Source organism: Caretta caretta, chromosome 18, assembly GCF_965140235.1.
Source record: "Caretta caretta isolate rCarCar2 chromosome 18, rCarCar1.hap1, whole genome shotgun sequence".
Taxonomy (NCBI): Eukaryota; Metazoa; Chordata; order Testudines; family Cheloniidae; genus Caretta; species Caretta caretta.
In genome coordinates this window covers 2,071,754-2,097,814 of record NC_134223.1, presented here as the reverse complement: position 1 = coordinate 2,097,814, position 26,061 = coordinate 2,071,754, and the positions used below count along the sequence as shown (strand labels likewise).

The 26,061-nt window shown below is 54.1% G+C and overlaps 1 protein-coding gene across 2 annotated transcripts in view; it reads left to right on the top strand.

Moving 5' to 3' along the window:
* Positions 1-24,737, top strand: part of TRIM62 (tripartite motif containing 62) — a 50,412-nt gene extending 25,675 nt beyond the window's left edge. For both annotated transcript variants that reach the window (XM_048824967.2, XM_048824968.2), the window contains exons 3-5: positions 14,131-14,387; positions 14,938-15,053; positions 18,491-24,737. In XM_048824967.2, the coding sequence (XP_048680924.1) occupies positions 14,131-14,387; positions 14,938-15,053; positions 18,491-19,041 (924 nt within the window). In that variant the 3' untranslated portion in view covers positions 19,042-24,737. The remainder of the gene's footprint in view (positions 1-14,130; positions 14,388-14,937; positions 15,054-18,490) is intronic.
* The last annotated feature ends 1,324 nt before the right edge of the window (positions 24,738-26,061 follow it).

Genomic DNA, 26,061 nt, shown 5'->3' with positions numbered 1-26,061 from the left:
ATAAGTGCAGGGTCCTGCACTTAGGATGGAAGAACCCAATGCACAGCTACAGACTAGGGACCTAATGGCTAGGCAGCAGTTCTGCGGAAAAGGACCTAGGGGTGACAGTGGACGAGAAGCTGGATATGAGTCAGCAGTGTGCCCTTGTTGCCAAGAAGGCTAATGGCATTTTGGGTTGTATAAGTAGGGGCATAGCCAGCAGATCGAGGGACGTGATCGTCCCCCTCTATTCGACATTGGTGAGGCCTCATCTGGAGTACTGTGTCCAGTTTTGGGCCCCACAGTACAAGAAGGATGTGGATAAATTGGAGAGAGTCCAGTGAAGGGCAACAAAAATTATTAGGGGTCTGGAACACATGACTTATGAGGAGAGGCTGAGGGAGCTGGGATTGTTTAGTCTGCAGAAGAGAAGAATGAGGGGGGATTTGATAGCTGCTTTCAACTACCTGAGAGGTGGTTCCAGAGAGGATGGTTCTAGACTATTCTCAGTGGTAGAAGAGGACAGGACAAGGAGTAATGGTCTCAAGTTGCAGTGGTGGGAGGTTTAGGTTGGATATTAGGAAAAACTTTTTCACTAGGAGCGTGGTGAAACACTGGAATGCGCTACCTAGGGAGGTGGTAGAATCTCCTTTCTTAGAAGTTTTTAAGGTCAGGCTTGACAAAGCCCTGGCTGGAATGGTTTAGTTGGGGATTGGTCCTGCTTTGAGCAGGGGGTTGGACTAGATGACCTCCTGAGGTCCCTTCCAACCCTGATATTCTATGATTCTATGAACTGTAAATTACCGTTAGATGATGGGAGGTCACCAGAACTGGGATTGTTGCTGAGACAGGACAGCGTAATGTGCCATGATATTTTTTTTATACAAAGGCCTGCACCAGAGAGGAAATTAAAATGGAATGTGTGGTTTAAATCAGATCATTTGGAGATATTCTGAATTCAGAGAATTATGCCATCCAATATTCCATTTCAGATATTCAGATTCCTTTGCTTAAAATTACCCTATCAAGATAAAAAAAAATCATATTTAAAAAGATGATTTTTGCAGGGCTGCCCTAAAATGCCTCAGATTGTGGAAGCGGAAAGAACCGTAAACCTTGGATTTACTTTTCACTGCTTGTACAATCTAGCCTTCACATTTTGTACTGCAAGGAGACTTGTCAATTTCATTTTGTTTCTAGTCAGTTTCATTTCTTGTTTCTGATCTTGTTTCCTTCCCTACATTCCAGGACAGTTTGGTATTGCCAGACCCCTGCTTCCTAAAATCATGAGCCAGGCCCTAAAAATGCATGATAGACTTACAATTCCTGAAATGAAATAAACTATTAATAAATACTTATTATAAAATTGTAAACAATAATAAATAACACTGAGGTACTTTTTCTTTTACTTTCTGTTTCTTGAACCTTTAGGGGTCCCCTTTTTAAGCTTTTCTAATAAACCAGGAGGACTAGAAACTTAGGGCTTGATCCCCAAACGTACTTAGCCACCTAAGTCCAGTTTCTAGGTGCCACTCTGGGATCACAGAACTCCCCTTGGCTACCACCTAACTCTGTAGGGTAAACTCACTTACGTTTCTGCAGCAAAAGTTCCTTAGGTGCCAATGTTTCTGCCTCCAACCATGCACACTGCTGGACATCTAGGGGCTGATCTTCCATCCGAGCTCCAGAGAACTTCATGAACTGGGGGAAGATAGGCATTCGGCCACCCAACACATCTGAGGGGCCTCCTCTCGTAGGCATGCTCAGAGGCCGCCTAACTTCTGATAAGGTGGTGGAAGATGTCCCTTTAACCCAGTGGTTGGGGCACTTACCTGGGATGTGGGAGACCCTCAGTTCAAGTCCCCCCTATGTCTAATGAGGAGAAGGGATTTAAACAGAGATCTGATCCCTTTCACGTGCGTGTGCAAACTATTGGACTATAAAGGAAGAGATAGGTATAGTTAGGAAGAGACAGGTAATAGTTATGGGGGATTCGATCATTAGAAACACAGATAGCTGGGTTTGCGATGAGCAGGAGAACCGCAAGGTGACTCGCCTGCCTGGTGTGAAGGTTGCAGATCTCTCAAGACATCTAGATAGACTTCCGTGTAATGCTCGGGAGGAGCCGGTGGTTGTTGTACTTGTAGGTACCAATGACATAGGGAAGGATAGCAGAGAGGTCCTGGGGACCGAATTTAGGCTGGTGTAGGTAAGAGATTGAAGTCCAGGACCTCCGTGGTAGCATTCTCTGAAATGCTTCCAGTTCCACGTGCAGGGCCAGGTGGAACTGCAGGGTCTCAATGCGTGAATGAGATGATGGTGTAGGGAGGAGGGGTTTAGATTTATTAGGAACTGGGTAGACTTTTGGGAAAGGGGGAACCTATACAGGAAGGATGGGCTCCACCTAAACCGAAATGGAACCAGATTGCTGGCACTTCACATTAAAAAGGTCGTAGAACAGTTTTTAAACTAAGGGCTGGGGGAAAGGTGACAGATGCGGAAGAGCATGTGGTTTGGACAGAAACACCTCTTAGGGGAGGATCGATTAATGGAGATTCTAGTAAGGAGGAGAGGATGAAAGATGATAAAATACAGGTAGGATCTGATGAGAAACAGTCAAATCATAGAATCATAGATGAAAAAGAGTCTCATTCAATTACATCATGTAATGGCAGACAGCTAAAAGTTTCCATTTTTTAAAGTGCTTGTACACAAATGCTAGAAGTCTAAATAATAAGATGGGTGAACTAGAGTGCGTTGTGTTAAAGGAGGATATTGACATAATAGGTATCACAGAAACCTGGTGGAGTGAGGACAATCAACGGGACAATTATTCCAGGGTACAAAATATATCGGAAGGACAGAACAGATCGTGTGGGGGGGGGGGGAGTGGCACTATATGTGAAAGAAAATGTAGAATCAAATGAAATAAAAATCTTAAATGAATCCACATGTTCCACAGAATCTCTATAGATAGTAATTCCATGCTTTAATAATAAGAATATAGCAGTAGAGATATGTTACTGACCACCTGACCAGGATGGTGATAATGATTGTGAAATGCTCAGGGAGATTAGAGAGGCTATTAAAATAAAAAACCTCAATAATAATGGGGGATTTCAACTATCCCATATTGACTGGGTACATGTCACCTCAGGATGGGATGAAGAGATAAAGTTTCTTGACATCTTAAATGACTGCTTCTTGGAGCAGCTAGTCCTGGAACCCACAAGAGGAGAGGCAATTCTTGATTTTGTTCAATATCTTCATTAATAATCTGGAGGATGGTGTGGATTGCACCCTCAGCAAGTTTGCAGATGACACTAAACTGGGAGGAGAGGTAGATACGCTGGAGGGTAGGGATAGGATACAGAGGAACCTAGACAAATTAGAGGATTGGGCCAAAAGAAATCTGCTGAGGTTCAACAAGGACAAGTGCAGAGTCCTGCACTTAGGATGGAAGAATCCCATGCCCTGCTACAGACTAGGGACCGAGTGGCTCGGCAGCAGTTCTGCAGAAAAGGACCTAGGGGTTACAATGGACGAGAAGCTGGATATGAGTCAACAGTGTGCCCTTGTTACCAAGAAGGCTAACAGCATTTTGAGCTGTATAAGTAGGAGCATTGCCAGCAGATCGAGGGATGTGATCATTTCCCTCTATCTGGCATTGGTGATGCCTCATCTGGAGTACTGTGTCCAGTTTTGGGCCCCACACTTCAAGAAGGATGTGGACAAATTGGAGAGAGTCCAGCAGAGGGCAACAAAAATTATTAGGGGACTGGAACACATGACTTATGAGGAGAGGCTGAGGGAACTGGGATTGTTTAGTCTGTGGAAGAGAAGAATGAGGGGGGATTTGATCGCTGCTTTCAGCTACCTGAAAGGGGGTTCCAAAGAGGATGGCTCTAGACTGTTCTCAGTGGTAGCAGAAGACAGAACGAGGAGTAATGGTCTCAAGTTGCAGTGGGGGAGGTTTAGGTTGGATATTAGGAAAAACTTTTTCACTAGGAGGGTGGTGAAGCACTGGAATGCGTTACCTAGGGAGGTGGTGGAATCTCCTTACTTTGAGGTTTTTAAGGTCAGGCTTGACAAAGCCCTGGCTGGGATGATTTAGTTGAGGCTTGGTCCTGCTTTGAGCAGGGGGTTGGACTAGATGACCTCCTGAGGTCCCTTCCAACCCTGATATTCTATGATTTAGGCCTAAGTGGAGAACAAGATCTGGTTCAAGAGGTGAATATAGCTGGACAGCTTGGTAATAGTGACCGTAACATAATTAAATTTAAAATGCTTGTGGCGGTAAAAACACCAGAGCAGCACAGCACTGTAGCATTTAATTTCAAAAAGGGGAGCTACACAAAAATGAGGAAGCTAGTTAAACAGAAATTAAAAGGTATGGCACCAAAAGTGAAATCCCTGAAAGCTGCATGGAAAATTTTTAAACACACCATGATAGAGGCTCAACTTAAGTGTATACCCCAAATTAAAAAAACATAGTAAGAGAACCAAAAAAGTGCCACCTTGGCTAAACAACAAAGTAAAAGAAGCAGTGAGAGGCAAAAAGGCATCCTTTAAAAGTGGAAGTTAAATCCTAGTGAGGAAAATAGAAAGGAGCATAAACACTGGCAAATGAAGTGTAAAAATACAATTAGGAAGGTCAAAAAAGAATTTGAAGGACAGCTAGCCAAAGACTCAGAAAGTAATAGCAAATTTTTTCGAAGTACATCAGAAGCAGGAAGCCTGCTAAACAGTTAGTGGGGCCACTGGACGATCGAGATGTTTTAGCAGGACGCTCAAGGACGATAACGCCATTTTGGAGAAACTAAACGAATTCTTTGCATCGGCCTTCACAGCTGAAGATGTGAGGGAGATTCCCAAACCCAAGCCATTCTTTTTAGATGACAAATCTGAGGAACTGTCCCAGACTGAGGTGTCATTAGAGGAGGTTTTGGAACAAATTGATAAACTAAACTGTAATAAGTCACCAGGACCAGATGGCATTCACCCAAGAGTTCTGAAGGAATTCAAATGTGAAATTGCAGAACTGCAAACTGAGTCTGTAACCTATCATTTAAATCAGCTTCTGTACCTGATGACTGGAGGGTAGCTAATGTGACGCCAATTTTTAAAAAGGGCTCCAGAGGTGATGCTGGCAATTACAGGCTGGTAAACCTGACTTCAGTGCCGGGCAAACTGGTTGAAACTATAGTAAAGAACAAAATTGTCAGACACATAGATGAACGTAATTTGTTGGTGAAGAGTCAGTATGGTTTTGGAAAGGGCAATGATGCCTCACCAATCTACTAGAATTCTTTGAGGGGGTCAACAAGCATGTTGTCAAGAGTGATCCAGTGGATATAGTATACTTGGTCTTTCAGAAAGCCTTTGACAAGGTCCCTCACCAAGGGCTCTTAGGCAAAAGAAGCTGTCATGGGATAAGAGGGAAAGTCCTCTCATGGATCGGTAGCTGGTGAAAAGATAGGAAACAAAGGGTATGAATAAATGGTCAGTTTTCAGAATGTAGAGAGGTAAATAGTGGTGTCCCCAGGGGTCTATACTGGGCCCAGTCCTATTCAACATATTCATAAATGATCTGGAAAAAGGAGAAAACAGTGAGGTGGCAAAATTTTCAGATGATACAAAACTTCTCAAGATAGTTAAGTCCCAGGCAGACTGCGAAGAGCTGCAAAAGGATTCCTCAAAACTGGGTGACTGGGCAACAAAATGGCAGATTAAATTCAATGTTGATAAATGCAAAGTAATGCACATTGGAAAACATAATCCCAACTATACGTATAAAATGATGGGGTCTAAGTTAGCTGTTACCACTCAGAAAGAGATCTTGGAGTCATTGTGGAGAGTTCTCTGAAAACATCCACTCAATGTGCAGCAGCAGTCAAAAAAGCAAACAGAACATTGGGAATCATTAAGAAAGGGATAAATAGTAAGACAGAAAATACCATATTGCCTCTATATAAATCCATGGTATGCCCACATCTTGAATACTGTGTGCAGATGTGGTCGTCCCATCTTAAAAATGATACATTGCAATTGGAAAAGGTTCAGAAAAGGGCAACAAAAATTATTAGGGGTATGGAACGGCTGCAATATGAGGAGAGATTAATAAGACTGGGACTTTTCATCTTGGAAAAGAGATGACTGGGGGATATGATAGAGGTCTATAAAATCATAACTGGTGTAGAGAAAGAAAATCATCCTTCTTGTAGTGTGGGGCCCAAAACTGGACACACTACTCCAGATGAGGCCTCACCAAGGTCGAATAGAGGGGAACGATCACGTCCCTCGATCTGCTGGCAATGCCCCATACATCCCAAAATGCCATTGGCCTTCTTGGCAACATAGGGAAATGTTATTTACTCCTTCTCATAACACAAGAACTAGGGGTCACCAAATGAAATTAATATGCGGTAGGTTTAAAACAAACAAAAGGAAGTATTTTTTCACACAATGCACCATCAACCTGTGGAACTCCTTGCCAGAGGATGTTGTGAAGGCTAAGGCATAACAGGGTTAAAAAAAAAAACTAGATAAGTTCATGGAGGATAGGTCCATCAATGACTGTTAGCCAGGATGGGCAGGGAGGGTGTCCCTAGCCTCTGTTTGCCAGAAGCTGGGAATTGGCAATGGGATGGATCACTTGATGGTTACCTGTTCCTTCTGGAGCACCTGGCATTGGCCACTGTTGGCAGACAGGGTACTGGGCTAGATGGACCTTTGGTCTGACCCAGTATGGCCATTCTTATGTTCTTAAAGTGATTTTTGACACAGTCCCACAGGACGCTCTCTTAAGGAAACTAGGGAATTGTGTCCGAGATGAGATTAGGCCACTATAAGGTGGGTGCACAGCTGGTTGAAAGAACGTACTCAAAGAGCTGTTATCAATGGTTTGCTATTAAACTGTGGAGAGAGGCACATATAGCGGGCTCCCGCAAGGGTCAGTCCTTAGTCTGGTACTATGCAATAGTTTCATTAATGACCTGGTTAATGGAGCAGAGAGTATGCTTATAAAATTTGGAGATGACACCAAGCTGGGAGCGATTGCAAGCACTTTGGAGAACAGGATTAGAATTCAAAATGACCCTGACAAAGTGATGAGTTGGTCTGAAATCAACAAGATGAAATTTAATAAAGATAAGTGCAAAGTACTGCATTTAGGAAAGAAAAATCAAATGTACAACTACAAAATGGGGAATAACTGGCACGGTGGTTGTACTGCTGGAAAGGATTTGGGGGTTAGAGTGGATCACAAATTGAATATGAGTCAACAGTGTGATGCTGTTGTGAAAAGGCTGATATCATTGTGGGCTGTATTTACAGATGTGAAGACATTGAAGGGAGTCCAGAGGAGAGCAACAAAAATGAGAAATGGTTTAGAAAACCTGACCTATGAGGAAAAGTTAAAAAAAGAACTGGGATTGTTTAGTCTTGAGGAAAGATGACGGGGGGGGGGACCTGATAACAGTCACCAAATATGTTAAGGGCTGTTATAAAGAGGATGGGGTTCAATTGTTCTCCATGTCCACTGAAAGTAGGACAAAAAGTGATGATCTTAATCTCCAGCAAGGGAGAGTCAGGTTAGATATTAGGAAAAACTTTCTGAGTATAAAGAAAAGGAGGACCTGTGGCACCTTAGAGACTAACCCATTTATTTGAGCATGAGCTTTCGTGAGCTACAGCTCACTGCATCGGTTGCATCTGAAGAAGTGAGCTGTAGCTCACGAAAGCTCATGCTCAAATAAATTGGTTAGTCTCTAAGGTGCCACAAGTCCTCCTTTTCTTTTTGCGAGTACAGACTAACACGGCTGTTACTCTGAAACCTTTCTAAGTATATTGGTAGTTAAATGCTGGAACAGGCTTCCCAGAGAGGTTATGGAATCCCCGTCATTGGAGGTTTTTAAGAGCAGGTTGGATAAACCCCTCTCAAGGATGGTCTAGGTTTACTTGGTCCTGCCTCAGCGTAGGTTGCTGGACTAGATGATTCTCAAGGTCCCTTCTAGCCCGACATTTCTATGATTCTCACTCTTCTTCTGGCCCAAATAATACTAAATTATTCAATTAAACTGGAACTACTTCAACAGGAGAAGTTGAGGGAGACCCCACTCAGAATAGCCCCTAGCCCTCATTGAAAGGTGGCAGATCCCTGTTCAGATTCCTTCTCCCCGAGAGGGGACATGACCCAAGCATCTCCCACAGCCTGAGCGAGTACCTGAACCCCTGGGCTAAAGCCTATAGGGTGGGCCTCTCTTTTTTCCTCCTCCTCCTCCATCTGTTTTGTGTGAGCTAGGCAGCCTCTGAAACGCCTACCAGCCTGAGCCCGGCGTGCAAGTTAGGTAGAGGAATGACTGTGTTGCTCCAGTTTGTGGATCACAGTCTAGGACACCTGGCTCTCTCCGTTCACTGTATAGGGAGCCTAAGCAGCAGATTCAGCGTTATGGATCCCAGTATTGTTCCTGAGATTTTCTAGGCACCTTTAAAACTTTGGCGCCATGATGTTTGGCATCACAGTGCCCAAGACCTTTGTGGATCCAGCCTTCCTTACTTCCTTTAAATGAAAGCTGAGAATCATAGAATCATAGAATCATAGAATATCAGGGTTGGAAGGGACCCCAGAAGGTCATCTAGTCCAACCCCCTGCTCAAAGCAGGACCAATTCCCAGTTAAATCATCCCAGCCAGGGCTTTGTCAAGCCTGACCTTAAAAACCTCTAAGGAAGGAGATTCTACCACCTCCCTAGGTAACGCATTCCAGTGTTTCACCACCCTCTTAGTGAAAAAGTTTTTCCTAATATCCAATCTAAACCTCCCCCACTGCAACTTGAGACCATTACTCCTCATTCTGTCATCTGCTACCATTGAGAACAGTCTAGAGCCATCCTCTTTGGAACCCCCTTTCAGGTAGTTGAAAGCAGCTATCAAATCCCCCCTCATTCTTCTCTTCTGCAGGCTAAACAATCCCAGCTCCCTCAGCCTCTCCTCATAAGTCATGTGTTCCAGACCCCTAATCATTTTTGTTGCCCTTTGCTGGACTCTCTCCAATTTATCCACATCCTTCTTGAAGTGTGGGGCCCAAAACTGGACACAGTACTCCAGATGAGGCCTCACCAATGTCGAATAGAGGGGAACGATCACGTCCCTCGATCTGCTCGCTATGCCCCTACTTATACATCCCAAAATGCCATTGGCCTTCTTGGCAACAAGGGCACACTGCTGACTCATATCCAGCTTCTCGTCCACTGTCACCCCTAGGTCCTTTTCCGCAGAACTGCTGCCTAGCCATTCGGTCCCTAGTCTGTAGCTGTGCATTGGGTTCTTCCGTCCTAAGTGCAGGACCCTGCACTTATCCTTATTGAACCTCATCAGATTTCTTTTGGCCCAATCCTCCAATTTGTCTAGGTCTTTCTGTATCCTATCCCTCCCCTCCAGCGTATCTACCACTCCTCCCAGTTTAGTATCATCCGCAAATTTGCTGAGAGTGCAATCCACACCATCCTCCAGATCATTTATGAAGATATTGAACAAAACCGGCCCCAGGACCGACCCTTGGGGTACTCCACTTGATACCGGCTGCCAACTAGATATGGAGCCATTGATCACTACCTGTTGAGCCCGACAATCTAGCCAGCTTTCTACCCACCTTGTAGAATCTCACTTAGTCACATGATTGCAGGAGCTTTAAGAAAACCTGCAAGTATCACTGGACTTGCAATAAAATTACAAGAGTTGGCCATGCTGAAAAAGCCGTTTGTTTTCATTGAAATTAAAAATAAAACATAGCCCGATTCCTAGTCAGAATTATGTCTCCTAAGAGCCCTTTTCTATTACATCAAAATGTTGGGCCTGAATTAACAGGAACAGCCTCACTTGAAAACCATGCTGTACCTGAAAACGTTGTGCCCTGTGCTTACAAGTCACGTGGTCGGCCCATCCCGTCTCAAAACTCCTTTGCTGAGATGCTTACAAGAGCTTGGCAGTAGTTAGGCAACTAGGTCCACAGCCCAATGTGCTGGCCAGTATTGTCTCATCCATCTGCTGTCTCTTGTCTCGGACTTGGACTTGGACTGTGAGCTCCGGGGAGCAGGGGCCATCTCTTTGTTCTGTGTTTGTGCAGCACTAGAGCCATGGGGTCCTGGCCAGGTGCTCTCACAATACCAGTAATAAATCACCAGAATTCCTACATCTGATAGCACGCTGGGCCAGATTTTCCAAAGAGCCCCAAGCAAGATTTCCAAGGGCTCAGCCCTTACAGCTGGGGCCAGATGTTCCAAAGACCTCAGCTCCCATTGGATGAGGTCCGAGTTTGCACAAGCACTTTGCTTCCAGCAGCCCCCGTTCTGACACTTATGGCTGGGCTGGCAAAAGTGCCCTGCACCCAGCATGCCGAGTCCCTGAGCATCCTAAGTGGAAACAGCTCTTTGGAAAATGTGTGGGTGTATAGTCAGTTCCCCTCTTTCTCTTTTATAGTCAGTTTCACTGCTTCTCCTGGGTGTCCTCAGTAAGTCACTCCACCCATCCCCCCCCCCAGTCTGCAAGGATCATTTGACAGTGATAGGGGAGAGAACATTTTTTTTAAAACAATGGGGAAATGTGATTGCACAAGGGGAGGGAGGCAAACACACCTGACCCTCCCATTTTAAACCGACTAGATTTCAAGCTGACTGTGTCCCTTGGGAAAAAAATCTCATTAACAGAGTTTGCAGTAGCAGTGCGATTCTGAAATAGTGGATTCTGGAGCAAAGTGTCACATGGGTGTTGGAGGCAGGCTGAGGTTGCTCTCAGGGGCGAGGACAGCATGATTCCACAGGAGGGAGGAGTGGAGTGGTGTGTGGTGAAGGGAAGTAAGCTGGGAGTTAAGGGCAGCGAAGGTGCTGTTAAATATCCTTAACGTTCTTTCCACAGGCGAGCAACTGGGAGGGAGGGGGAAGGTCAGCGGTGCTGGGTGCTGTAGGGAGGAGAGACTGAGTCAACTGTGGGGTGAGGTGCCAGGGGCTCCCCAGCTGTAACACTGACCAGCCTTGCAGAGTGACTAGGCGTAGTGCCATGAAGACGCAGGGCGCAGCATCAGTGCCTGGCACTGCCAGAGAGCAAGGCTGGGTGCTATAGTGAGGGCGTAATGGCCAGAGCAGGGAGGTGTGTGGGGAGCCCAGGGCTGGAATACTTCTGGGGATACAGGTCTGGAGAAGGGGTCTCAGCAAACCTGTAGAGATGATTCATAGATTCCACTCCAGGAGAGCTCGGTAATTGTTGAGTCTGAGCTACTGGGCAGTTCCTGGAGCCGAACTTTCAGAACCCAGCCAGTCTGCAGAGCACGTCTCGAATTCGGAATGAGAGAGATGAGCCCTGAAAATAGAGTGGAAGAGCTGCACGTCTGGAGCCAGGGGCCCTGGCAGAGCTGGGTGTGGGGAGCTCAGGGCCGGGCGGGCTGTGGGGGAAGAGTGGGGGGCTCTGGCAGAGCTGGGTGTGGGGAGCTCAGGGCCGGGCGGGCTGTGGGGGAGGCGTGGGGGGCTCTGGCAGAGCTGGGTGTGGGGAGCTCAGGGCCGGGCGGGCTGTGGGTGAGGAGTGGGGGGCTCTGGCAGAGCTGGGTGTGGGGAGCTCAGGGCCAGGCAGGCTGTGGGTGAAGCGTGGGGGGCTCTGGCAGAGCTGGGTGTGGGGAGCTCAGGGCCGGGCGGGCTGTGGGGGAGGCGTGGGGGGCTCTGGCAGAGCTGGGTGTGGGGAGCTCAGGGCCGGGCGGGCTGTGGGTGAGGCGTGGGGGGCTCTGGCAGAGCTGGGTGTGAGGAGCTCAGGGCCGGGCGGGCTGTGGGTGAGGAGTGGGGGGCAATGGCAGAGCTGGGTGTGGGGAGCTCAGGGCCGGGCGGGCTGTGGGGGAGGCGTGGGGGGCTCTGGCAGAGCTGGGTGTGGGGAGCTCAGGGCCGGGCGGGCTGTGGGTCAGGCGTGGGGGGCTCTGGCAGAGCTGGGTGTGGGGAGCTCAGGGCCGGGCGGGCTGTGGGGGAGGCGTGGGGGGCTCTGGCAGAGCTGGGTGTGGGGAGCTCAGGGCCGGGCGGGCTGTGGGGGAGGCGTGGGGGGCTCTGGCAGAGCTGGGTGTGGGGAGCTCAGGGCCGGGCGGGCTGTGGGTCAGGCGTGGGGGGCTCTGGCAGAGCTGGGTGTGGGGAGCTCAGGGCCGGGCGGGCTGTGGGTCAGGCGTGGGGGGCTCTGGCAGAGCTGGGTGTGGGGAGCTCAGGGCCGGGTGGGCTGTGGGGGAGGCGTGGGGGACTCTGGCAGAGCTGGGTGTGGGGAGCTCAGGGCCGGGCGGGCTGTGCGGGAGGAGTGGGGGGCTCTGGCAGAGCTGGGTGTGGGGAGCTCAGGGCCGGGCGGGCTGTGGGTCAGGCGTGGGGGGCTCTGGCAGAGCTGGGTGTGGGGAGCTCAGGGCCGGGCGGGCTGTGGGGGAGGCGTGGGGGGCTCTGGCAGAGCTGGGTGTGGGGAGCTCAGGGCCGGGCGGGCTGTGGGTCAGGCGTGGGGGGCTCTGGCAGAGCTGGGTGTGGGGAGCTCAGGGCCGGGCGGGCTGTGGGTCAGGCGTGGGGGGCTCTGGCAGAGCTGGGTGTGGGGAGCTCAGGGCCGGGTGGGCTGTGGGGGAGGCGTGGGGGACTCTGGCAGAGCTGGGTGTGGGGAGCTCAGGGCCGGGCGGGCTGTGGGGGAGGAGTGGGGGGCTCTGGCAGAGCTGGGTGTGGGGAGCTCAGGGCCGGGCGGGCTGTGGGTCAGGCGTGGGGGGCTCTGGCAGAGCTGGGTGTGGGGAGCTCAGGGCCGGGCGGGCTGTGGGGGAGGAGTGGGGGGCTCTGGCAGAGCTGGGTGTGGGGAGCTCAGGGCCGGGCGGGCTGTGGGTCAGGCGTGGGGGGCTCTGGCAGAGCTGGGTGTGGGGAGCTCAGGGCCGGGCGGGCTGTGGGGGAGGCGTGGGGGGCTCTGGCAGAGCTGGGTGTGGGGAGCTCAGGGCCGGGCGGGCTGTGGGTGAGGAGTGGGGGGCTCTGGCAGAGCTGGGTGTGGGGAGCTCAGGGCCGGGCGGGCTGTGGGTGAGGCGTGGGGGGCAATGGCAGAGCTGGGTGTGGGGAGCTCGGGGCCGGGCGGGCTGTGGGGGAGGCGTGGGGGGCTCTGGCAGAGCTGGGTGTGGGGAGCTCGGGGCCGGGCGGGCTGTGGGGGAGGCGTGGGGGGCTCTGGCAGAGCTGGGTGTGGGGAGCTCAGGGCCGGGCGGGCTGTGGGGGAGGCGTGGGGGGCTCTGGCAGAGCTGGGTGTGGGGAGCTCTGGGCCGGGCGGGCTGTGGGGGAGGCGTGGGGGGCTCTGGCAGAGCTGGGTGTGGGGAGCTCAGGGCCGGGCGGGCTGTGGGTCAGGCGTGGGGGGCTCTGGCAGAGCTGGGTGTGGGGAGCTCAGGGCCGGGCGGGCTGTGGGGGAGGCGTGGGGGGCTCTGGCAGAGCTGGGTGTGGGGAGCTCAGGGCCGGGCGGGCTGTGGGGGAGGCGTGGGGGGCTCTGGCAGAGCTGGGTGTGGGGAGCTCAGGGCCGGGCGGGCTGTGGGGGAGGCGTGGGGGGCTCTGGCAGAGCTGGGTGTGGGGAGCTCAGGGCCGGGCGGGCTGTGGGGGAGGAGTGGGGGGCTCTGGCAGAGCTGGGTGTGGGGAGCTCAGGGCCGGGCGGGCTGTGGGGGAGGCGTGGGGGGCTCTGGCAGAGCTGGGTGTGGGGAGCTCAGGGCCGGGCGGGCTGTGGGGGAGGAGTGGGGGGCAATGGCAGAGCTGGGTGTGGGGAGCTCAGGGCCGGGCGGGCTGTGGGGGAGGAGTGGGGGGCAATCGCAGAGCTGGGTGTGGGGAGCTCGGGGCCGGGCGGGCTGTGGGTCAGGCGTGGGGGGCTCTGGCAGAGCTGGGTGTGGGGAGCTCAGGGCCGGGCGGGCTGTGGGGGAGAAGTGGGGGGCTCTGGCAGAGCTGGGTGTGGGGAGCTCAGGGCCGGGCGGGCTGTGGGGGAGGAGTGGGGGGCAATGGCAGAGCTGGGTGTGGGGAGCTCCGGGCCGGGCGGGCTGTGGGTCAGGCGTGGGGGGCTCTGGCAGAGCTGGGTGGTGCTGTCGGGAAGGAATGAGGGTGGTGTGTGGCTCTGTTGTGACTCTTCTCTGCTTGTCTGTCCTGTGCAGTCGTCTGCCAAGAGCCTGCGAGCCACCATTGGGGAGGCCTTTGAGCGGCTGCACCGGCTCCTGCGTGAGCGCCAGAAGGCCATGCTGGAGGAGCTGGAGGCCGACACCGCCAGGACTCTGACCGACATCGAGCAGAAGATCCAGCGCTACAGCCAGCAGCTGCGCAAAGTGCAGGAGGGCAGCCAGATCCTGCAGGAGCGGCTGGCTGAGATGGACAGGCATGCCTTCCTGGCCGGCATCGCCTCGCTCTCGGAGAGGTACTGGGGGGAGGGGGGCATCACCTGGCTCTCAGAGGGGTGCATATGGCCTTTGCAGCCCAGCACTGTCTCAGTGCATCTCCCTGGACAACAGCTTTTCCCTCTCGTCAGCACCCAGCCCAGACTGGCCCAGCCCAGCCCAGGACAAAGCCCTTCCTGTTATGGCTCCCTCCCATCCATTCCTAGTCCCTGATCATCCTGAAGGCCTGCTTAGCCCCACGCCCACGGAAGGGTTTAGTAGGTGAGGACAGGACCTTTCTAGTCCAGAGCAGCTCCCCAAACCCGCCCTGGCACCAACGGGACACTGCCAGGGTGTGCATACCGACTGGCCTCACTCAGCGCTCCCATGGTGTATGCACCCCAGGGCCCACGTGGCTGTGACCCAAGAGGCAGTGCCCTATGCTCCTTCCAGAGCTCCTGCCTCTAGGCCAGGCCCTCACTCAATTGACCCCCTACCCCTGTAACCTCTCCCCTTCCTCACCAGCAAACCCCACATTGCAGTAGGGGAACTGCAGGGGCTCCGTGCTAACCAGCTTGACTCTCCAACCAGGCTCAAGGGAAAGATCCATGAAACAAACCTCACGTATGAAGACTTTCCTACCTCCAAATACATGGGCCCCCTGCAGTACACGATCTGGAAATCGCTCTTCCAGGACATCCATCCAGGTATGGTTCCCCAGCCCAGGGAGAGCAGCCTGCCCCCTCTAACATACTACAGGCCTTTCCTGGCATAATGTGGCAGCCAGGGCCTCTGGCGTGATTATCAGAAGTGCTGAGCACCCACAAGTCTACTGGTCTGGGGGCGGTGACGCTCAGCCTCCCTGCAAATCCTGCCGTGTGGGGAGAGTCGCCTTAGCTAGGTAAATACAGGCTGCTGGGCCAGCCTTTGTGATAGGAGGGATTAAACTGCAGACAGATGGCCGCGGTGGCCTCCTCAGGGCATTGTGGTCTGACGCCGGCAGGAAAACCCTGCACGTAGGGCCAGATTCTGAACTGGAAGTCACAGGGCTGCAGAAAGAAAAGGAGGACTTGTGGCACCTTAGAGACTAACCAATTTATTTGAGCATGAGCTTTCGTGAGCTACAGCTCACTTCATCGGATGCATTCAGGGCTGCAGGACTCAGCACGTCAGCTGGGGACGAGCAGCAGCAGACTGTATGTGACATGCCAGTGCCTGCTGGGCAGCAGTGCCTGGGATCCAGCACCTGGCATGTCCATGATGGACCTCTGTCAAAGGGGCCCCAGCTGTGTGGTTTGATGTTTCTCCTGTTCTAAGGCTCTGCGGGAGTGCAAGTGGCAGACTGGTGAGGGGACAGAATCCTTTGCCTCCAGGTCACTGGTTCAAATGCCGCCCCCTCCAGTAGTTGCATGTGGCTGCTCCGTGACCCAGGCAAAATCCGAATGGGCAGAAGGCTGAGCACCGAGGCAGCAAAGCACCCATTGACTGCAGTGGGGGTGAGAGTGCCTTGGGGAGAACACCCTGTGTCTGGGGGTCCTGAGATCCTGCAGGGACGGGGCCCAGAGCCTATGCACCACCCTGCCCTTCCCTCCCCCCTCCCCGCCCAACCGCTGCTGCTGTTCCCCCAGCCAGGGCCATGCATGCCCCAGTGTGCAGCCCAGACACCAGCTCCTGTTCCTGGGAGAAGGGAGAATGCATCAGAGGCTGACAAAGGCCCTTTCCGCAGGGCTGCTCCCACTGCTATGGTAACGGGAGCTTGGGGGTCTGCAGTGCAAGGATACGGCCCCAGATGGAGCTGGCCTGGAGACAGGCTGGGGAGTGGGGGGTTAATCCAGGGAGGTGGGGGTTAATTCCATTTCTAGCTGGGTTTCTCGTCACTGAGCTCAGTGTCTGATACAGACATTCGCAACCCATGTTTATTAATTAGCCGATCCATCCCCTGGGGCATGGAGTGTTCTGCTGAGACACAGTGACCTGTAAGAGAGCTTGCTCCCGGCCTGCTGGCCTTTCTGCTCTTGTTTATTCGGGCCCCACCCTCTGTCCTGCCTGGGCATAAGGTCTGCCGAGTACAATTACACTTGCCTGGATGCGGCTAAAACTGCTCTGTGCCACCTCTGCCATTGTTCTTTGCACTCAGCACAGCAGCAGCCCCGCTTGAGCTGTCACGCTGCTGCGGCCCCAGTGGGCACAAGCTCCTTTGATGGGCTGGCGGGATCTGGGTTGCAAAGAGCCAGGCTCCGAGTGATGCCCGCCCATTGTGCCTTTGGGTTTCCCTTTTAGACCAGGTTTTCTTCCCCTGCCCCCTCCCCCATCCACAAAATAAGTCAGATTGGCCTCGGAATTGGTAGGTTAGACCTGGTGCCATGGTCAAATTTGTCTACAAATTTTGAAGTGACTTGGACAAGGGCTTCCTGAGTTATGACTGTCTAATATGGAGGCATTCCACACCATTCCAAAAGCGCCTGTGGGGGGTGGAGTTTACCACTCTGCAGCAAAACCAAAAGAAAGGAGAGGGATGAAATCACCATGCCTGGCTCCCCTCACTGAGCTCGAGTGCCTGGCACCAGCCTTTCACTGATGAATGTGAAGTTACCAATGGTGTTAATTAATATCGCTGGGCAGCATCAGCTCTTTCAAGCCCAGCGCGGGGCATCTGTGAGCGCTGGGGACCTGAGCTTCCATAGAGGAGGCTGTGGGCCTTTCCCCACAGGGAGCCCCTTGCTAGGGGGCTGGGCAGTGGTGGGAAGAGAGAACTGCTTGTCCAAAGCTTGTGAGGGAGCCAGAGTCTCTATGGATCCTGGGGCCCCCAGCAAGGCGCCCCAGGAATCTACTGCCCCTGCCAGCCTGGAGCTGACCTTGTACTCCTGCCCTGTGGCTCCGAGCAGCGTGGGGCCCCTCTTGCCAAACCCCAGGAGGTCTGTTAGATGGAGCAGGCAGGGAGCTCTGGTGCTTCCCACCAGCCACCCCACCTTCTCCTTCTCCAGTGCCCTACTCCCCCTTGCAGCAAGATTCCTGCCCTCTCGGGCCTCCTGGCTCCACTCTCCCCTTTTCCCCCTATATCCATAGACCCATCCTCATCAAAGATTTCTTGAGGCAGGGTTGGGGCAGGGGCTGTCACCCTCTGTAGCTCGCTGCGGGGATCCCACCACAGACACCAAGGAAGCTGCTGCTTGTGCTGGAGCATCCCACATTGAGGCTACATCTGCACTGGCCCTGGAGTGTAATTTCACGACGTACCCACGCTAGCTCTGATCGAGCTAGAACGCCGCAAATAACGCTGCAGCCACAGCTGCACAGATGGGGGAGGGTTAGCCGCCCTGCGTCCGCACCTAGGGTCTCAGGGAGGTTGTATGTGGGGCGGCTGGCCTCTGGTGCCACCGTGGCTACCTATCTATTTTTAGTGTGCTCGCTCACTCAGAGCTAGCCTGGGTACATCTCGAGCTGGGAGCCCAGCAGAGCCAAGCCCTGTGACACACCTGGGTGGAGTGTTTGTTATCCCACCCCAGATCAGCTCACCCAGGGCGTTGATCTGTGTGTCTAACTCCCACCACTGGGTGAGCTCTCAGAGATGTAGCCGTGGTGTGGGGTCCCCCAGAAAGGCCCCAAAGCATCAGCCCCCATCTCCGAGGCCCTGGCACATCTGTGCATATGGTCTGTACTCTGGCAAGAGCACTCCCTACCTCTTCGCATCTTCCTCCTCCTAAAGGAAGCTTCAGTGCCAAAGGGATTGCTAAGCAGTGTCACGGGTGCGATTTTAAATGCAGCCGAGGCACTGGTAGAGCCTAGCTAGCTATATTGCCTCTCCCGTGCTACAGGGCCGCAAGAAGGTCCCTCCAACAGCTTTCCCCGCCTGTGGGGCCAGTCCCTGCGCGGAGCACAAGGGCAGATGGGGAGTTACAGGGGGCTGGCTGCCGAGCCACCTGACTGACCCCATCACAGGTCCCTCAGCACAGCCCCCTCTGGTGTCCCTGCGGCTCTTTGTGAAGTGCTGTCTGTGTGAGGGGTGGCTGGGTGGGTGCTTGTAGGCCCCTATTTTGGGGGCATTTACATTCCCGTTGCATAAGCAAGTGCTTTGCCTGTAATTGACTAGCCGTGTGGGGTGTGGCTAGGTTCTGAGCCCCTTCCTGTCCCTCTGCTTTCCCAGTGCCAGAAGCCCTCACGCTGGACCCCGTCACAGCTCACCAGCGTCTCATCCTGTCGGATGACTGCACCATCGTGGCCTACGGCAACTTGCACCCGCAGCCGCTGCAGGATTCACCCAAGCGCTTTGACGTGGAAGTGTCGGTGCTGGGCTCAGAGGCCTTCGGCAGCGGCGTGCACTACTGGGAGGTCATCGTCTCAGAGAAGACCCAGTGGATGATCGGGCTGGCACACGAGGCTGTCACCCGCAAGGGGAGCATTCAGATCCAGCCCAGCCGTGGCTTTTACTGCATCGTCATGCACGACGGCAACCAGTACAGCGCCTGCACCCAGCCCTGGACCCGGCTCAATGTTAAGAGCAAGCTAGAGAAAGTCGGCGTCTTCTTGGACTATGACAAAGGCCTCCTGATCTTCTACAATGCTGATGACATGTCGTGGCTGTACACCTTCCGGGAGAAGTTCCCCGGCAAGCTCTGCTCATACTTTAGTCCTGGCCAGAGCCATGCCAATGGCAAGAATGTGCAGCCACTCCGCATTAACACCGTCCGGATCTAGGAGGGAGCAGAGAAGGGAGCCTGGAGCTGTATAGAGCCTCCTGGCCGGCAGGCTGAGTCCAGAGTCCCTGCTAAGACAGTTCCCACCTACTCCTTTCTGCAGGCTCCAGGGCTGTGCCATTCCTAGCTCTGACCTCCTGGCATTATCCGGGTGCAGGGCTGGGGCTGGGGGGTTGTGGGGATGGAGGGAGGCCATGGAACTGTTGGTATTTCAGTGTGAGAGGAGGCAGCATTCCTGCCTCCCTGTCTGCGTCAGTTTCCAGACTAACCCAAGGATTCGGGCTGAGTGTGGACATCCAGCTAGCTATCCCTGGCATGACCCTGGCATTGCCATGGGCACTCTGCCAGGATGGATGCAGAGCTGCTGCTGAACCACTGCTTGGTATCTCAGCTCACCTGTGAGCTCCTAGCTGGGTTTGCTCCTACGGACAGAGCATGAACCATCCTGCACAGGGCTAGTGACCTGGCAGCATCTGCACTTCGTATGTGTTACATTGGCACTCAGGGGCCCCTGGCACCAAGGGGTCAGGATCCCGTGCTGCTAGGCCCTCTGCAAAGAAGTGGGTGGCAGCCTCTTCCCCAGAGAGCTGCAGTCTAGGTTTATGACAAGGTGCAACTAAGGGGGAGAGGGTGGGGAAGGACAAGGGGGAGGGTTAGATGAGCATGTTTGCATAGTGGGCTGCAGTCTGGGCTTGCCAGCTGGGCTTGCAGTTCCTTTTAGCAGCAGCTGGAGGCTGAGGCAGCCTTGCCCTGTGCCTCCCTGAGAGCAGAGGGCTCAGATTGCCAGAGGTAAAGTCATAGAGCCACCAGGTCATCAAGCCTGACCGCCTGCATGTCACCGGCACCAGCACCAGCACCATCCCGCACCCGAGCCTGAATCCAGCAACTGAAATGAGACCAAAGGTGCGCAGTCCACAGGAGCCTGGGTTGGCAGTGCCCCAGGCAGAGCACAGGAGGGGCTGATGGCACGGAAATGACTGAGGTACACCCAGGTAACCCTGGCAAGTGACGCACACACTGCAGAAGGCAGCAGAACTGCTCCCTCAGCTGATCCCAGCACAGGGCATGGGTGTCTGAGCAGGGATGGGGTGTGCGCATGACCCCAACGAGGGCCACCCTCCCCCAGGCCAGTTCCCTCTTGTGTGAGGCCCTCTCCCCCAGCTGTCCCCTTCACCAGGTTTGTTGGCTTGGGCAAAATCTGCCAAGAGGAGCCTGGATTGGAGTACCCCGGGAGCCAGCCTGGCTCAGCACCCTGATGGCTGCCTTAGGGGCAGACATGGCTGGTGCCTGGCCCCAGATCTGCCATGGGTAGAGGCCAGCTGAGGTGCATGACCCTCAGCCCAGCACCGGTGGAGCCTGCTCCGGCACTGTATGCCACAGTCCTTGTTGAAGCCAGTTTGGCACCAGGGAATAATGGTCAGCCGTGATCATGGCTTGGTCCTGTGGCAGCTGCCTGTGGTCTTCCCTGCCCAGAGCCCTGTGTGGACAGAACAGTCACTGCACCTATGTAACCAGGCTGGCTGGTCCTCCTGGCGTCACGGGTAGCGTGACACTGCGGAACACGTTGCTGGTGCTGCTCTGTGTGCATGCCCCCGGGGCTCTGCCCCGCTCAAGCGTGGTGGGATAGCAACTCAGGTTTTCCCAGAATGCACTGCTCCCAACACATAGGTAGCAGAGCACAGCTCCCTGGTGCTGCAGGTGGATCAGGTGAGTGCCAGTTACTGAGCACGGTGCACGTGCAGTGTGGGCAGCGCCCCTTGGCGCAGCTTGTTTCCTACGGAGTGGAGTGTTGACCTGCGGGTTGCCAGGACAGATCTGTGACTGTGACCGTGTACCCGGCTCCGGAGGCATATGTTCCTCCCTCCACCTCGCTCTGGAACAAGTGCCTTGGCTCTTGTCAGCGAGCGAGGTGTGCTTCAGGTTTCCCCGCACCCTCTCCCGGGTGGAGGTCACCTCTCGGGGGAATGCCTGCAGCTGCCTGGACTCGGGCAAACGCCTGAGCTGTGCAGTGGGCAAGGGGGCTGGAGGAGAGGAACAAGGGATGCGAGAGGGGGATATCAGAGTAAAGGGTGGGGATAGGCAAGGTGTGTCAGGATAGGATAGGAGCGTGTGAGGCGGGTGACAGCCAATAAGCAAGGAGTCCAATTTCCTCTCTCCAGCTGGGGCAGCCTGAGCAGAGCCCCAGGAACCAGCAGCTCCTGGTTCTTTGTGCCATGGCCTCTCCCCGTGCACGGTGGGGCAGGCAGGTGATGGGACAGTGCTCAGCCCAGTGCGGCCTGTCAGGCGCTACGCCTCACCCGGGAGGGACGCGCTCACACACTCCCTGGGCAATGGCATTTTGCCAGGCGCTGCTAGTGGTACCGAGGCAGCCCGAAGGCGGCAGCCTTGGCAAGTACCCTTGCCATGGGAGGGGCTGGGATCGCCTAGCCCGACTGGGTCTCCCCGGAGCAACTGGCACTTTCACAGGCTCCAGACGTTGTGTCCTCCAAAGGCCCATACCAGGAAGCATGACGGGCTGGGCTCCTTGTTAACGATTCGTAGATATTTAGGTCAGAAGGGACCATCATGATCATCTAGTCCGACCTCCTGCACAACGCAGGCCACAGAATCTCACCCACCGCTCCTGCAAAAGACCTCACACCTATATTTGTGCTACTGAAGTCTTCAAATCGTGGTTTAAAGACTTCAAGGAGCAGAGAATCCTCCAGCAAGTGACCTGTGCCCCATGCTACAGAGGAAGGCGAAAAACCTCCCGGGCCTCTTCCAATCTGCTCTGGAGGAAAATTCCTTCCCCACCCCAAATATGGCGATCAGCTGAACCCTGAGCATATGGGCAAGATTCACCAGCCAGAAACTACAGAAAATTCTTTCCTGGGTAACTCAGCTCCCACCCCATCTAACATCCCATCACAGGCCATTGGACCTATTTACCATGAATATTTGATTACCAAAACCATGTTATCCCATCATAGCATCTCCTCCACATGGGGCAGGAGTTAGAGCACGTGACCCGGGTGGCCAACACACAGTGAGTAGTCAGTGTGATCAGCTCCAGCCGGCCCAGCAGCCAAGGGGGACGGGAAGCGCTCCAGTGCATACAGGTAGGGACCTTGGCCAGGAATCTGGATCGAGTAGCTAACAATAGAGAGGCTGAGACCTAGACTTTCCTAACAGGGGCTTCTGTTTTGGGGGGCCCCTTGGGCCTGATATCCAGGGGCACTGAGTGAACAACACCAGTGCCCATCAACACCAGCTAGAGCCTGGAAGAACAGGCCAAAAGGGGCTCACAACAGGCACCCAAAAGCAGCTGCTATGACTGAAGACATAGGCCTCACATTGTAGCCAGTTAGTGGTAGCACCTAGCCCAATTGGCACGAAGCCCATAGCTGGCCCAGGAGCCAGGGCCACTGGTCTGCACCCAGAGCAGCAGGGAGGCTAGCTGGGGGAAGTCCTGCCACCGGGAGGCGTGGAGCCTGCAGATTTGCCTTGGGGCTGTGGCAAGCGGTTGAAGGACAGATCTGGACAGGAGACGTCAAAGCCGGGCCCTGTCTGTGGAGATCCTCAAGGGGCAGCAGGGAGCTATGCACAATGGTGGGGAGCAGGCACAAAGCTGAACATTGAGGTAGTTCTCTTGAGGCTGCCTGGAGCCCATCTGGTGCTGGCCTGATGCCCTTACTCCCGTCTCAGGTCAAAGGCTCTGTGCCTTCAGCAGGAGTGTGTTTGTGACAGGCCCCGGGAATCAGTTCCATAATGGTGAGAACCCTGAGGCAGGGAAATAGATCCCCACGGAGTCACCAGGGCTTTGAGAAGGGCAGGAGGCTGATGAGACTTTCCACTCTACGGTCACTGATCTCAACGCATCAGACAACAGAGCAAGAGCATCACGATTTGCAGTTACAGCTGGGGAAACTGAGGCACAGAGAGGGGAAGGCACTTGGCCAGAGTCCCACGCAGCTCTGGGACTGATACCAACAGCAGATTCCTGGTTCTGGGCCCTGTCACCTCCCCCAGACCCAGGCTGGGCTTGGCTAGGTGCCCCAAGGGGAGAAGTCCATTGCTGGTGATGGATGTCACCAAACCCTCCCCCTCACTGCACCAGGAGGTCAGTGGAAGCACAGGGACCTTGGGCTTGCTGCGGTGCCTTTGTGGGCAATAGCGCCATGGCAGGAGTGTCTGAATGGCAGCCAGGAGGTCCCACGGGCAATGGGTGCAGAGACAATGTGGCAACAAGCCGTGTAGGGTGGCAGCCCCACACATGTGTGGCTCCAGCCCAGCCCATGGCAGCTGGCATGTGGTGAATTTCACGTGGCAACAGACTTGCTAAGTCCAGGTTTTGTGAGCACCAAGGAGCCGCTGTCTGCAGGTGTTTGGAGAGGCAAAGGGGGTGTTCCCCACTGCTATTTCTTGGCTCAGGGACTCCAGGCTGATCATGTTGCTTTGTAAATGAACGAACTTGGGACATGTCAGGGTCTCTGGTCTGAGCAAGGGGGAGCAGCCAGCTGTGCTCACTCTCTGTACAAGTGTGCGCAGCAGCCTGGTACATCGCTGCCTTGGGCACATCTGCTCCGTGCACTGAGGGGAGAAGGGCGTGGACAGGGATTGCTCTGGTTGTACGAAGAGCCCGTTCTCCCCTTCCAGAGATCCAGCTGAGACATGAGCCGCCCACCATAAGGACTCAAGATCCAGAGGACACTAGATGTTGTGACTGGACTCAGGCCCTCCTGTCCTCCTACCCCTGTGAGCTGGATCACATGCAGTGTGGTTTGCTTCTTGCCCCTTCGGGTCCATGTCTTGTCAGCCACCAGGCTCCCTGGAGACTTTCTGTTCAGTGAATGGCCAACGCTAATTGCTGCTCTGCAGCCTGGCCTGGCTGCTCACTTGGTGACAGAGAGGGGAAGAATAATGCTCCCCCATTTTACGGCTTCCACTGGAGGTAGCTGATGAGCAACACTTCCTCCTACCAGGAGTTGGGTTTTCTGCCCTCCAAGGCACCAGCTGGCTATTCTGTGCTGAGTGCCTGGCTGCAGACTCCCCCACCTGGAGAGCTACTCCCCTCTCTGAGTACTTGCACACAGCCCGGTGGATGTAGGGGAGCAAAACCCAACATCACTGGTGACATGTGGTGTCTCCCCCATCCTGGCCCAGTTCTTTCTGGGAAAACAGGTCCAGCTTGCAGACCAGACTGAGGACGCTATTTGGAGGGAGGTGCTGAAACTCAGCCCCATCCCACTTTGGGGATGAATCCTGAAAACTCCTTCTGTGTGTAGGGAGTCCTATGGGGTGTAGCCCCATGAGTTTACTCGTCTGAGCAGGTTCAGCCTCTTGGCAAGGAGGCTGCTCTGTTGACATCACTGAGAAATCCCGTGGTATGGACAGGAGCTGCAGGGAGAGAGCTGGTGTGGTGGGGGGACAGCATCCCTCTGTAGCCTGGCAGGATGGAGTGTTGCAGGATAATGCACCCACGGGCTGTGATCCTGCAAGGCAAGCTCAGTGCCTGGCATGAGTCGGCCCTTCCTGGCTTCACCATCCAAGTGACTCCAGTGACTGCTGGGTGCACTTCCACCTCCACCACCTGCCTGCGTGCTCCGCCAGTGCTGTGGTTTTTCCTTTTGCAGAAGCTGATGGATTCTGTATTTATTCCTAGTTCCGTAGCACGTAGTCTCTGACTGCTGCAATAAAGGCAACTTTCTAAAAAAGAGGAATGGAAACTTGTTTCTGCAATGCAGCCGCCCCCGGAGCTCCTGCCTTCCCCTCCTGGCCCATCTCCTTGCAGACGCCCCGCGGATTGCATGCAAACACAGACAAAGGACAACAATGCAGCTGGCAGCCAGACCTGCAGAAAGGCTGCCATTTGCATGCTATTGTTCTGCCGAATGGATCTCCATTGGCTCATAACATTCCTACCGCACACACACACACACCCCCACCAAGGTAGCAGGCATTATACACAGTTCTTGGCCCCGATTCTCTTCTCACTGGTGCAATTCTATTAACCTGAATCAAGTGACCACTCATGGATAACTATGAGAACAGATTGGGTCCTTTACCTATGTGCCACAGGAATCAGGCCCTACCACGAGATCGCAACACCACAGGCCTGACTCAGTGGAGTCACACCACACTGGGTTTTACACCATTGTAGCCATGGGACCTGATCCTCCTCTCAGTTACAAAATACTGCTGTTGGCAACTATAATGCTCCTCTCTTGGGGAGCGCGGCCGTGTGGTCATGGCTGCAACTCCTGACATTCAAGGGGATTGTGGGAGGGGAGCCCGGGCGCTCCTACTCCACTGAGCTCTGATCCAGGGCCCTTTGGGCTACTGGAAGTCTGGCAACCAAGGCTGTCCACCCTGGGCCTCTTCCTCTCATCCACCCCCCTGGGGTCAGCTCAGTCCAAGGCTTTCCCCTCATGGGGAGATCCAAACCACAAGGAGACCCATGTCCACTGGATCCTTCCCTCTCTGGTTGTCTCTGGGGTGGGTCCTCCTTTCCCTCAGGTAGAGCCCCTTTGGGCAGCTGTGTCAGAGCCGTTAGGCTTCCCTCTGCGCTGCTGGAGCTGGCTGCAGATCTGCTCACCTCCAGCTCTGCCACGCAAATGAGCTAATTCCTGGCCTTTTAATTCCCTCAGTAGATGGAGTATTTGCTGCAGGTGTGGCGGGGTGGGGCTGGCTGAGCCCAAAATAATCCCTTAACCCCTTATTGCCCAGCACCCCATCACAGCAACAAAGAGCCAGCCAGCCCTAAGGCACAGCCAGACAACTCAAGATGCACAGGTAAACTGAGGCACCGGGAATGCCCTGATACTGCAATGATGGCCATATTTGTGCCAAGATAGTGACTTGCCCAAGGTCTCAGAGCTAGTCAGTGACAGGGACCTTGATTCCCTCTCTGCTGCTGTTTCGCTAAGACAATTCCATCTGTGTTAGATGAAGGTTGGGGGAGAGGAGCTGGATGGAGTCTCCTGGGTATTATGCATCATTGGCCTGGCTCTTCCAGCCATCCAGGATTACAGAAAATGCA